Genomic DNA, 14541 nt, shown 5'->3' on the forward strand with positions numbered 1-14541 from the left:
GATGGCCCAGGATCTGAGTGGGCGCTAAAGCGTCTGGGAAGGGAACTCAAAACTGTATTATAGATGGCAGAGAGTTGGTGTCGTAAACCCCCGCCTCTGTTCAAAGATGGTCGCTCACAGTGGACATAGATGGCTTCTTTCACTCCTCTTTCAAACCATCTGTCCTCTCTGTCCAAAATGTGAACATTGGCATCCTCGAAAGAGTGTCCTTTATCCTTAAGATGCAGATGGACAGCTGAGTCTTGTCCTGTGGAGGTGGTTCTTCTTCACTCACTATGTATTAACAGACCTCTCTGCATTGAATCATATCTGTTATTAATCTCTGTCTCTCTTTCACAGCATGTCTTTTATCCTGTCTTGCTTCTCTCACCCCAACCGGTCGCAGCAGATGGCCGCCCCTCCCTGAGCCTGGTTCTGCCGGAGGTTTCTTCCTGTTAAAAAGGAGTTTTTCCTTCCCACTGTTGCCAAAGTGCTTGCTCATAAGGGGTCATATGATTGTTGGGTTTTTCTCTGTATCTATGAAGCGCCTTGAGGCGACTTATGTTGTGATTTGGCGCTATATAAATAAAATTGAATTGAATTGAATTATGTTGTGCCATGCACTTGTGAAGTGGCTGTTTGGTCTCCAATGTAGAGGTCTGAGCATTCCTCGCTGCACTGTACAGCATACACCACATTGTTAAGTCTGTGTTTTGGCGTTTTGTCTTTCGGGTGAACCAGTTTTGTGTCTGAGCGTGTTGCTGGGTCTGAAATGCACCGGGATGTCATGCTTGGAGAAAACTCTCCTGAGTTTTTCTGATACACCGGCTACATAGGGGATGACAATGTTGTTGCGTCTGTCTTTCTTATCCTCCCTCGCTGGTGTCTGGTCTTCTTTTCTGTGCCTCTTTGCTGACTTTAAGAACGCCCATTTAGGATAGCCGCACGTTTTGAGTGCTTCCTTTACACACCCGATCAGATTTGCACACTGTTAGACCTCTGCCTCACCACTACATATTTCAAATACAACAAAGACTTTTACAGACAAAAACATGGCTGTGCCATGGGCTCCCCCGTGTCACCTATTGTAGCCAACCTATACATGGAGGAAGTGGAAAGGAAGGCTCTTGGCTCTCAACATCGAGAATGGCAACCTCAACATCGAAGTTTACTGGAAGCCCACACACACGGACCAGTACCTCCTCTTTGACTCCCATCACCCTCTGGAACACAAACTTGGAGTAATCAGGACCCTACACCACCGGGCAGAACATGTTCCCTCTAAGCCTGAAGGAAAAAAGAAGGAACACACACATGTAAAGGAAGCACTCAAAACGTGCGGCTATCCTAAATGGGCGTTCTTAAAGTCAGCAAAGAGGCACAGAAAAGAAGACCAGACACCAGCGAGGGAGGATAAGAAAGACAGACGCAACAACATTGTCATCCCCTATGTAGCCGGTGTATCAGAAAAACTAAGGAGAGTTTTCTCCAAGCATGACATCCCGGTACATTTCAGACCCAGCAACACGCTCAGACACAAACTGGTTCACCCGAAAGACAAAACGCCAAAACACAGACTTAACAATGTGGTGTATGCTGTACAGTGCAGCGAGGAATGCTCAGACCTCTACATTGGAGAGACCAAACAACCACTTCACAAGCGCATGGCACAACACAGAAGAGCCACCTCCACAGGACAAGACTCAGCAGTCCATCTGCATCTTAAGGATAAAGGTCACTCTTTGAGGATGCCAATGTTCACATTTTGGACAGAGAGGACAGATGGTTTGAAAGAGGAGTGAAAGAAGCCATCTATGTCCACTGTGAGCGACCATCTTTGAACAGAGGCGGGGCTTACGACACCAACTCTCTGCCATCTATAATCCAGTTTTGAGATCCCTTCCCAGACGCCTTAATGCCCACTCACATCCTGGGCCATCTGACCTCAGGAATTCGCATGATAAGGTGGGGCCAGCTTTCACAATGAACTCACCCGAAACTCTGGCTGATTGGGACCCACACCCAGTTTCACACCTTGGCTCAGGCGATTAGAGGATCATCAGGGGGTCCTTTTGTCCCTCTGTGGGGGTTTACTCCCACTAGGTTTATATCTGAGACTCTCCACCATTTGACCTTAGAACTGAAGAAGCTTCTCGGATGAGAGGTGAAACGTCTTCAAGCAACTTAAAGAAGTCCAGACACTTTTCTTTACAAGCTCGTTTGACTACGATGACCTGGATGACTGAGAACCTTCACAGACATATAAATGGTAAATGGTAAATGGCCTGTATTTATATAGCGCTTTACTAGTCCCTAAGAACCCCAAAGCGCTTTACATATCCAGTCATCCACCCATTCACACACACATTCACACACTGGTGATGGCAAGCTACATTGTAGCCACAGCCACCCTGGGGCGCACTGACAGAGGCGAGGCTGCTGGACACTGGCGCCACCGGGCCCTCTGACCACCACCAGTAGGCAACGGGTGAAGTGTCTTGCCCATAGACACAACGACCGAGACTGTTCAAGCCGGGGCTCGAACCGGCAACCTTCCGATTACAAGGCGAACGTACAACATAACATATCTCATCCTTCCCTGGAGCACTATTACTGGTCCTGCCCAGAGCTCTTTTCAGTTCTCCAATAGATAAGGGACAACTCATTACATCTGCAGTACTGTCCTTCCTCCCTAAAGCTTCAAGATTTCTTTCTTTAGTCCTCTCTCTTCCTCGTTTACTTTCATCTGACAAATTTCTCCCACTATGTATATCCACAAAAGTACTTGCCAATAAATCTGCTTTTCCCCATCAGTTACAGCTGCTCGATTATTCTTATCAAGAACTGGATAACTCTCCAAGTCTCTTCTTTCTCCCTGATCATCCCCCACACTTCCCCTTTTTGAGTATTACTACCAATTGTATTACATAAATCTCTCCAGTATGTTCTCTTTGTTCTTCTGATTGTACTCCTGACTTTTGCCTGCGCTTTTTTGTAGTCAATTAAGTGTTGAAAATTATGAGACCATTTAACCAACTTAAATGCTCTAATTTTTTTCTCTAACTACTAACTGACATTCGTCATTCCACCATGGGACTGCTCTCCTCATACCTTTCCCTGTTGTCTTTGGAATAGCCTCATCAGCAGAGCTTAGAATACTTTGACTGATTTCTTGAGTCATACTTTCAACACTCACATTATCTTGAACTTGTAAAAACTTCCCCTCACAAACCCTACTAAGCTTCCCCCATTCCGCCTTCCCAAACACCCACTTCCCTCCTAATGTTTCAGGTACCTGTATTTGACCAACCATTATTTCACTCACAACCAGATAATGATCACTACCAAATGACTTACCAGAGCTAATATCAAACCGTGTCGTCTTCCCAGTATTCAAACATACCAGATTTTCATTGTCAAGAAATTCCTCTAACACTTCCCCATTGTAGTCTGTTTTCTCACTCCCCCATAACAAATGGTGTGCATTAAAATCCCCACACCAGATAATATTTCCTTTCATGTCCATTTCCCCCAGTTTATTCAACTCTAACTTTTTTACAAGGATTATAAAAATTAACAACCATGATCACCTTCCCTCCTATCCAAACCTTAATCACTACATACTCCAAATCCCCTTCCCTCTCACCTATCTTCAATGGAATACCTTCCTTAATCAACGCAAGGCACCCACCACCATTTCCTTCTTCCCTATCATATCTAACAGCAACATATCCATAAACTCTAAAATCCAAAAAAGCTTCAACCATGTTTCCTGAATACAAATTATGTCAGGTTTTTCTGTCTGCTCGTATAGAAACTGTTTAAAATCTTGACCATTTGACAAGAGACTCCTGGCATTCCACTGTAAGATTAATATGGTTATAAGAACTAACCACCACATTATCCCTCTTGACTCGCCTGACTGCTTGTTCCACCTCTTATGTCCTCCCACCTGATATTCTTCATGTCTAAACTATGACATGCTGCCTTCACAATAATCTGGATTCTCTCCGTCTTGGACTTCACATCTGAGGTTGCATTTATTACTCCCGCAATGAATGTCACCATCTTCTTCTTCTCTTCTTCTATTTTCCTTTCAACTATTTCCATAACCTTCACCATTACTTTTTTCTCCTCTACCCGGTGTTTCCCAATCTGTCTGTCTTGCTCCACCATTTTACACGCCTCTGCATATGTCACTCTCTGCAGTACTCTTGTTTTTTGAATAACTGTCTGCTGCCTCAACACTTCACATCCCCAAAAAACAACACTGTGCTCCCCTCCACAATTACAGCACTTAGGTTTTACTCCCACACCACACTTCCCATACTCATGATCCTCAGAACATTGAACATCTTCTCTTCCCTTTACACACTTTGGCAATATGTCCAAATTCTTGGCACCTGAAACACCTCATTGGTTTAGGCACAAACTCCCTCACACTGAATCTTATTAATCCAAAGAAGATCTCTTGTGGTATCTCTTTTGTGTCAAATTCCACCACCACAGTTTCTGTTTCTACTCTCTCTGGACCTCTTGTCATTCTCCTTGCTCCTTTAACTTCTCCAGTTCTTAGTTTTAAATTCTCCACCAGTTCTTTCATATTTACATTTAACGGCAGCCCACAATAACTCCTTTAGTTCCACTAGTGCTCCTTTCCCCTACTCTTGCAGTATTCGTCACTTTGACTTTGCACACCCCCACAAGTTTCCTTGCTTTTTCCACCTGTACCTCTGTGTTACAACCCACCAGTAAATTTCCATCTCTGAGTATCTTAGCATACTTGATTTCCCCAACTTGTGCCTTAAGTGCTCTTGTTAGCTCAAGTGGATCTAGTTTCTTTACACCCTCTTCCTCACACCTGACAATTACATTCATACTCGAACTCGTTCCCTCTTCATTACCTTCACTATCAGTCCCTCCCGTTCCGTCCCCTTTCCAACCTTTTCCCACTCATTCTCTTCACCCTGACCGCCAATCTCTTCATCTTCACTACCATCCATACTATTCCACTCACTCCTTCTGCCCTCCATCAGTGCCAACCCTGGTCTATGAGAAGAAGTCTGCAGGAGACCGTTACCGGACCTGTACAGGCCTTCGGCCGACTCGCCTACTTACCTCACTCACACACCAAACCACCAACCAAACACACCTTATACAAAAATCCACACTAACTATAACAGCAACGCTGCACAATTCCACTCTCACAAACCGGAGCCTGACTCTAGCTCGTAACCCGTTGCCCTCCAAACTTGTCACTTTTCATTGTTACACATCATTTAATTCATAGACATGGTTTGATGTCTTTGCACGCATGCTTGGATGGGTTGTTACCAACGTCTGGTGAGCATTTCACATCAGTAGCACCTTATACTTTTACCTCATCAGTGGTCTTTTCCCCTAAACCTGTGGAGCCCAAACAGAACGAGACTGTACCTTTGTACCAGCAGAACAGTCATATGCAGTACCAAATGCTGCAGTCTTTCCTCGGGAAACTGAAATATATTTACTTTAAAAATTGGTGACGTATTAAAGATTTATTTTACACACTGTGTTTATTTTAATGAATTCTATTCTATTTGTTATTTTCATGGAAAAGGTGGACCTCTTCTGGCTCCCTCCCTGAGCTTTTCCTGGTTTCTGTGTTGTAGGCTCCTCTAAGCATCATCGCTGTTTCAAGCCTGCAGTTTCAGATGATTCGGATTCATTAACCTACACACAGCGCTAAGAACAAAACTGATTATGTGTATAATTCTGTGTGCACTTTAGTTTGCACAGTCTGAGAGCGTTTGGTGTTGGTGAATAAAGGCCTCTGAAAGTGTCAGGAAATATGTGCCTTCCTGTGACTGCAGAGAGGAGGGGCTACACTGCACATAAGAGGTAGCTTTGAAAAGCTTTAGGACTTCCAGATCAGACTCCACTTCACAGCTGACAGAGCAGGAACAGAAAAACAAGGTGAGTGTTGGTCCACATTCTTCGACCTGGTGATATACTTCATGTTCTAACAGTATTTGTATTGAATAGACCTGTTTGTTCAGACTGATAGTAGAGTAAAATATTCAGATAGAACAAATGCCTGACAGATATGTATGGGAGCAGTGGTGACACAGGGGTGAAAGAGTCCTGTGACCACCCACTGTGGCAGCACACGTAACACTTACTGCTGGTCTTTATGCCACAGCTCACGGTGTAAGGCACATATATGCTTGCAAACTTCCATATTTTAAAGCTTGGTGCAAGGGGAAAAAAATCATGAATATAGAAAATTAATTGACAGTAAATTAGTAATATTACTGAAGAAAAGCACCACAATAAGTCTGCAGCTCCTGCAGGACGCCCAGGGAGCCTCCTCTTCCCTTTATTTTGTTCCTTTTTGTGTGGAATGTGATTATATCCTCTTAAAGTGCATAAGTTCAGGGCAGAAGTTTAAAAAGCAATTCCTACAATTGTTGAAGTGCCACAATAGTCCAATCAGTTACTGCCAGCATTCCTCCAACGTAAATGTGATAAGAATAAAGGAGGAAATAAAAGGCATTAAAGAAGGACACATGCAGATCTAAGACAGCACAGCTTCTGTCGTGAATGACAGTAACGATGGGGAGAAAGAGACTGACACTTTTAAATGTGATCAATTAGAACAACCAAAACACGTTTTATGTGGTAACATATATTTGAAGTCTTTGCTTCCATTTCTCATCAATTTAACCTCTTTGGAAACCCAAACATGTACAGTGAGGGAGTTTCAGACCCAGGTTTTAGTCAGGGGTGGGACTGAACTCACATGTACGCCTCAATCATTCACTTTACTGCAGTCTCACATTCACTAGCTGGGACCACATCCTCTGTAACGATGGGTGATGAGGGATGAGGAAGTGTGAACTGGTGCTCCGGTTTGGGGAAGGCAAAAATGACCTCATATTGAACACCTGTAAGTTAAAGGAAATGAGATTTCCAAAGTTTCCGGCCTCCCCTCCAGCCTGTGAACGCTTGTGGGGTGGACATAGGGTTGATATCAAAATCTAAATATCTAGGTTTATAACCAGATAACAAACTAGACTGCCAAATCACCTTTTCTTTTTTGTTAAGGGAACTAAGATCCATTGATATCTGCAGTAAAATGCTGCAGATGTTCTATAAGTCTGTGGCAGCAGGTGTGCTGTTCTGTGCTGCAGTCTGCTGGCAAGGAATCATCAGAAACAAGGATGAAAGGAGACAAACTAGTGAGGAAAGTGTTGAGATTCAGAGATTCTTTTATTGCTACCATATAATCTGCCTTATGAAGAATGTATTAATAACATGTTTTACAGTATCATTTATCAGTAATATTTCCTGCAGGGTTTATATTGCATTGAATATGTCTGTCATCACATTGACCTTTCTATTTTTATAGGTTGAGTTCATTTTATACACAATGCATGAATGTGCTTGGTTAGAGTTGATGTTCCATTCTAGAAGGTTTTAAGCTTCACTGGTGAGAGTGTCCAGATGATACATGCTGAGGGGAGATGAGAACATAGCAGGTTAATTGCATGCACGCTTACGATACACATATTAATCTAGTAGCAGGTCTGAGCAAAGGCCTAAGCATCTTCTGCTTCAGTTTGAGACTGGCTGCAAAGTACTCTACTTAGTGATTAATGACGAGGGTCCATTATTAGCTCTTAGAGATGCTGAGACCTGAAGTTATTACCATAAAAGGCAAGTAATGTAGAAAGGAGAAGTTATATGTCAGTGTAAGGTTATATGTACGTGATGTACCCTTGTCTGCACGGGTTGAACTTTTGCCCGTCTGTCACCATGTATTTTTGAACTGTATTGACGTAGGTGTGATATTTTATCCTATAAAACCAGAACCCAATGTATTCTTGTCAGAGCAAAACAATCCGTATGCTGACGGTTGGTTGTTCTCCTGTGATAATAAAACTCATCGTTTGATTGCACTTTTCCGGAGCCTCCGTAGTTTGTTGTCTGGTCTAAAGTTGATCGATCTCGCAGCAAAAGCTGGCTCTGTAATTAAAGCCAGACTGGACAAGCTGGGAGATGTGATGGAAAGATGCAAACTAAAGATGTTAGAAGCTTGAACAACTTTGATCACCCACTTTATAACATCTTTATGGAACAACATTAGTATTGGTAGACTCCTCTCTCTGTTTTAACGTGTGTGGGGGTTACTTTATGAGATTAAAATAAGGCATATTTGTTTCTTCCAGTCTGCTCTGTGATGTAATTTTCTAATGTGGAGTATGTGATTTTTGCTTTTTTTGTTCCTCCAGTACAAATGTCAGATTAAAGAGTTCTGTGATTTAAATCATTTTTCTGTGGCCATGATTGGAGGACTGAGAAGGAACTGTTACACTGAGGGAGGGGTTTCACTTTGATGGCTGCTATGTGATTCATCCAGCATTTGTGGTCATCTCCTTCTGTCTTAGGCAGCGCTGTGCGCTGAGGGTGAATGACCCTGAGGGCCTAGAAGTAAGAAGTTCACTCTGACCTGCAGAACCATTAGCTTTTTCAAAGAATGAAAGCATTAGAGATGGGTTTAATCCAGCCTTGTTTGTGCTCTGATGTCTTAGAGAAGGCACGGATAACTTTGAAGTTTTAGGGTTCTGTTAATACATAAAAACTAAACTGATGCTAATGGTGTGAATCCTGTAGATATTCTTCTTCTGCTTCACACTCAGTGCTTCTAGTTTCTCAAACGGAGCAAGAAAAGTGCAGAGTAACCCATGTACAGGCTAAAGAGCCTGACACATTTCTGCACTTTTATTAGTGTGTATGTCGAGCAGCCAACATGCTTCTAAGGAACCTTATCAGTTGGTGGTTAGGCCAACTCTGTATAACATCCTGTATTCAAACATCCTGTTGTAACCCTTCATTTCACACTTTTCACTGAAGCATTTTTAAGTGCTTGTTGGCTTAATTTTTCTTTTACAAAAGTATATAATTACAAACATAGTCAATTTAAACAATCTTGAATTAGTTTAGGGGTTAGTCATGGCATTACACTAAATTATCCAGGTATCTGGATTTTTTTCTTTGCATGGAGTTTCTTTCCTTCTGTGCCTTGTAGTTAGTCGTTTTTTAACCGCAAACCTTTTTTTTTCTTTTTTTGCAAGACAGCAAGGCAATGATCCAACACACACCGGCAAGTCCACTTATAAATGGCTCCAAAAACAAAAAGAGAAACAAGTGCTGCATTTGCTATATAAGTCATTTATATTTAGCAATTTCTATCATTTTTAAGGATAAAAAAAAATGTCACGCTGTTGACGTAGAAGTCCCAAAAACACAAAAACATGTATCAAATACGACACGCTTTTCTTTAAAGGGTTAATCACAGCTGGAATTAACTGATAAGACCCCGAAATTCTCACACTCACACAGGTTTCGCCTTTAAATCAGCAAAATCAGCTTTCTTAACTCATGATATCAGCGATACCTAGGAACAGCCCTGGTGTGTTTCTGTGTTTTGTTTCTTTTCAAATTGAGTTGTCTATGAATGAATTAAAACACTTGTAATTACCGTGAGCGTTGATAAACCAGAAAATTGTTGTTTTTACAGTTCTGACACCTGTTGAATCTTCATATGATAAAAGATGGCGACACATAAAGAAGTCCTTCTGCAGACCTTGGAGGACTTGGGAGGTGATGACTTCAAAAAATTCAAGTGGATACTGTGTCAGAAGGGGGCCATGGAAGGTTTCCCATCAATCCCAACAAGTCGGCTGGAGAACGCAGACAGGCTGGACACAGTCGATCAAATGTTCCAGACCTACTCAACCAATACCGTTAAAGTTACTAAAATGGCTTTGGTGAAGATTGACAAAAATGATCTGCTGAAAAATTTGAAAGACATAACCTCAGAACCCACAGGTAAATCAGGGAAGGATTAATAAGTGGGATATTACAAAGTTATTAAGAAAGAAAGCAATAAAAACATTGATTAGGTCACGTGATTCATATGTCATAACCATCCATAGCATTGATAGACACGCTGGTCCAGCCAAACACCAGAAATGAAATTACTGTCATGTTTATTGATGAGTTAGTCATGACCTTGAATCTATTTGTTCTTGTTTTCTATATGAGTTAATGCACAAGTGCAAGTTTGCAAGTTTGAATCACTGCCTTTTTAAACATGATTGTATTCTTTTTAAATATATTAATTAAATATATATTGCTTGATTAGGTTAAACTAATTGGGAGGGTGGTTTAGATGTCATTTAAAACTGTATAAAACCTACTAACAACATATGATTTTAAAATAGAGGATTTCCTAGTCAACAATACCCAGACCTCCCTCTCCCCAGCCATCACCTCCAGCTTAGTGAAGAGATGAAATCTCCACAGCATGTCGTGGGTCTGCTCCAGGCCTCATTCCTGTGGAACATGCCTGAGAGGCAGAGGCCAGTTGTCATGAACCGAAGTTCCATGCGCAAGCTGGACCCAGAAGCAGAACACACACACCAGGGTAGGAGGGAATAAAGAAAGCAAATTTATTATAACTAAAGGTGTCCCGTGAGGGTAGCCGAAAAAACAACGTATGGAACCAGAAGAAACCGAGGGACTGGGGAGGTGAACTGCGCAGGGAATGCCGAGAGCGGGGCTGTGAGAAGCTGCAAAACAAAAGAGAAACAGATTACTGGGGTGCGGAAAAAAGGCAGCATACGAGGGAAGGTGGAGTATGCATCTTATGGAGGTAGCCGGGCTGAGTGAACCAGAGGGGGGGGGGGGGGCTCCAAAAGGGTCGAGACGGCGAGGCTGATAGTGCTTCCGAATCTCAGGCGGACAGGTGGACAGGCAGGAGGCTCGCAAAAACGCCAAGTTGTGATCTGAGTACACAGGGTAAAACAGAGTCAGTTCCAATGGACAATTTGTCATAAGGGTTTTTCCCGCAGGTGTACGTTACCGCTGAGAGGCGACTACGGACTGGCGTGGAGCAGCAGGTAGGGCAGGATTAAATAGTCCACCTGGTGATCGCCTGGGATGGGATGCAGGTGTGGGGTTAGCAGCCACGCCCGTGGGCGTGGGCATCCCAACAGCACCCCGGACGCCAGGCCGCGGACCATGACACCAGTCACCTTTCTGAGAAAGCTTATTTCTCTCTGATGGACTGGTACAATGTCCGCATCAATCACTACTTGTTATTAATCTCTTCAATCTGTCATTGAAGAGAATGGCAACCTCAACATCGAAGTTTACTGGAAGCCCACACACATGGACCAGTACCTCCTCTTTGACTCCCATCACCCTCTGGAACACAAACTTGGAGTAATTAGGACCCTACACCACGGGGCAGAACATGTTCCCTCTAAGCCTGAAGGAAAAAAGAAGGAACACATGCATGTAAAGGAAGCACTCAAAACGACTGCACATGAACACAATGTAACAGTGCTGGTATGTAGGCCATCCCAATACCTTGCACTATTGTACTTACGTTACAGGATGACTCATCACTGACTGGTAAAACATCGGCCAATAGAAATGATTGTGAGCCACCCGTGTCCCTTAGTATTCTCCCGGGCTTCTGATCCCCAGGAAACCCTGTTAAGGAGACAAAACCATCAAAAATGAAGGGTTTAAAACACTTATCAGGTTCACTCGTGGTCATATTAGAGGGGCAGTTTAGCGACTTGACTAGGCCAACCCCTTTAGCTTGTTTTAATTGCTGGGGCACTTGTTTACGTTTAAGAGCCAAACACTCAGAAACTATAAGCTGTACGTTCCCTTGCTTTGGCTTCAAGTTCAAGATGAGCCAAATGTACCTTTAAACGTGCACCAACACTGGAATTACTGGATCCGACAGAGAAGGGCTCAAACCGTGGAAGAGAGGCTGGGGGTTTTCCCCCACCTGGTTTGACCACAATAGGTGTCACTGTCCCCTCCTCAGCACAATCCTCAGGCTGATCAGAGGTTTCAAAGACTGACGCTGCATCCCTAGTGTCCGCGTCCAAAGGGAACACACCTTTCCCAACCAACCCACTGACCACAAGAGACTTTAACTCGCTCTTCTTCATGGTCTTAGCCACAGGGATTTCATAATGCGCGGCAACAGCACATAAATCCTCCTTCCTACATGCATCAAGCTGGTCTAATGCAGGCTTAGCTATAAAATCACCCAGGCTAAACTGTGCCATATTCAAAATTTATCCCGGACGAGCCCCCACTTACTTCAAATACAACGAAGGCTTCTACAGACAAAAACATGGCTGTGCCATGGGCTCCCCTGTGTCACCTATTGTAGCCAACCTTTACATGGAGGAAGTGGAAAGGAAGGCTCTTGGCTCTTTCAAAGGAAGAGTACCCAGCCACTGGTACAGATATGTGGACGACACCTGGGTCAAAATCAAGACACAAGAAGTGGAATCCTTCACTGCGCACATTAACGCTGTGGATAAAATCATCAAGTTCACCAGGGAAGACACAAAGGATAACTGTTTGCCTTTCCTGGACTGTGCTGTGGACATTGAAGAGAATGGCAACCTCAACATCAAAGTTTACCGGAAGCCCACACACACGGACCAGTACCTCCTCTGTGGTCATGAAGTCATTTGAGCGCCTGGTTCTCTCCTACCTCAAGACCCTCATGGCCCCCCTCCTGGACCCCCTGCAGTTTGCATACAGAGCCAACAGGTCTGTAGATGACGCCATCAACATGGCCCTACACTTCATCCTGCAGCATCTGGACTCCCCAGGAACCTACGCCAGGATCCTGTTTGTGGACTTCAGCTCTGCCTTCAACACCATCCTTCCAGACCATCTCCGAGGCAAGCTTTCCCAGATGAATGTGCCCGATCCAATCTGCCGGTGGATCACTGACTTCCTGACGGACAGGAAGCAGCATGTGAGGCTGGGAAAGAATGTCTCGGACTCTCGGACCATCAGCACCGGCTCCCCTCAGGGCTGTGTTCTTTCTCCTCTGCTCTTCTCCCTGTACACCAACTGCTGCACCTCCACCCACCAGTCTGTCAAGCTAATCAAGTTTGCAGATGACACCACCCTTATTGGGCTCATCTCGGACGGGGATGAGTCTGCCTACAGGATGGAGGTTGAACGTCTGGTGTCTTGGTGCAGCCACAACAACCTGGTGCTGAATGCCCAGAAGACAGTGGAGATTATTGTGGACTTCAGGAAGCACACAGCCCCACTCCCCCCCATCATCCTGACTGACACCCCCATCACCTCTGTGGACTCATTCCGCTTCCTGGGTACCACGATCACTCAGGACCTGAAGTGGGAGCCCACCATCATCTCCGTCATCAAGAAAGCCCAGCAGAGGATGTACTTCCTGAGGCAGCTGAAGAAATTCAACCTGCCAACACGGACGATGATGCAATTCTACACCGCAATCATCGAGTCCATCCTCACCTCCTCCATCACCGTGTGGTACGCTGGAGCCACTATCAGGGACAAACAGAGACTGCAGCGTGTTGTGCGCTCTGCTGAGAAGGTGATTGGCTGTAGACTCCCATCTCTGCAGGACCTGTACACCTCCAGGACACTGCGGCGTGCAGCTTGGATCTCAGCTGACCCTTCTCACCCTGGATACAGTCTGTTTGACCTGCTCCCCTCAGGCAGGAGGCTCCGGTCCATTCGCACCAGAACCTCTCGCCATAAGAACAGTTTCTTCCCCTCTGCTGTTGGACACATGAACAATAAACGTACGACTGTTCCCACCACTAACACATGACCCTACGCTGTGTTCACTGCATCATTCCATGTTTTGGCACTGATCACCACCTGCACTCATGTATATATCTTTCTACGTAGCACTTTTAATTCTTATTCTCATGTATATATCTCATGTATATCTCATGCATATATCTTTCTACGTAGCACTTTTAATTCTTATTCTTACTTTTATTTTTTCATGTCTATTTAAGCGCAATTTATGACAGTATGTTTGCACTGAAGCACCGCAGCAATTTCCTAATGTTGTAAACCTGCTCAACATTTGGCAATAAAACCCATTCTGATTCTGATTCTGATTCTGATTGACGCCCATCACCCTCTGGAACACAAACTTGAAGTAATTAGGACCCTACACCACCGGGCAGAACATGTTTCCTCTAAGCCTGAAGGAAAAAAGAAGGAACACACGCATGTAAAGGAAGCACTCAAAACGTGCAGCTATCCTAAATGGGTGTTTATAAAGTCAGCAAAGAGGCACAGAAAAGAAGATCAGACACCAGCGAGGGAGGATAAGAAAGACAGACGCAACAACATTGTCATCCCCTATGTAGCCGGTGTATCAGAAAAACTCAGGAGAGTTTTCTCCAAGCATGACATCCCGGTGCATTTCAGACCCAGCAACACGCTCAGACAAAAACTGGTTCACCCGAAAGACAAAACTCCAAAACACAGACTTAACAATGTGGTGTATGCTGTACAGTGCAGCGAGGAATGCCCAGACCTCTACATTGGAGAGACCAAACAGCCACTTCACAAGCGTATGGCACAACATGGAAGAGCCACCTCCACAGGACAAGACTCAGCAGTCCATCTGCATCTTAAGGATAAAGGACACTCTTTCGAGGATGCCAATGTTCACATTTTGGACAG

General features: G+C 44.1%; 1 protein-coding gene across 1 annotated transcript in view; it reads left to right on the forward strand.

Moving 5' to 3' along the window:
- The first annotated feature begins 5881 nt into the window (after positions 1–5881).
- LOC146662834 (NACHT, LRR and PYD domains-containing protein 3-like) overlaps positions 5882–14541 on the forward strand; it is a 41620-nt gene continuing 32960 nt past the window's right edge. The window contains exons 1-2 of the mRNA XM_085417620.1: positions 5882–5934; positions 9542–9852. Coding sequence (XP_085273746.1) covers positions 9576–9852 — 277 coding nt within the window. The 5' untranslated portion in view covers positions 5882–5934; positions 9542–9575. The remainder of the gene's footprint in view (positions 5935–9541; positions 9853–14541) is intronic.

The sequence above is a fragment of the Rhamphochromis longiceps genome, linkage group LG9 (assembly GCF_057381845.1).
Source record: "Rhamphochromis longiceps isolate RC_006_pf linkage group LG9, R_longiceps_female_GT1.1, whole genome shotgun sequence".
Taxonomy (NCBI): domain Eukaryota; kingdom Metazoa; phylum Chordata; class Actinopteri; order Cichliformes; family Cichlidae; genus Rhamphochromis; species Rhamphochromis longiceps.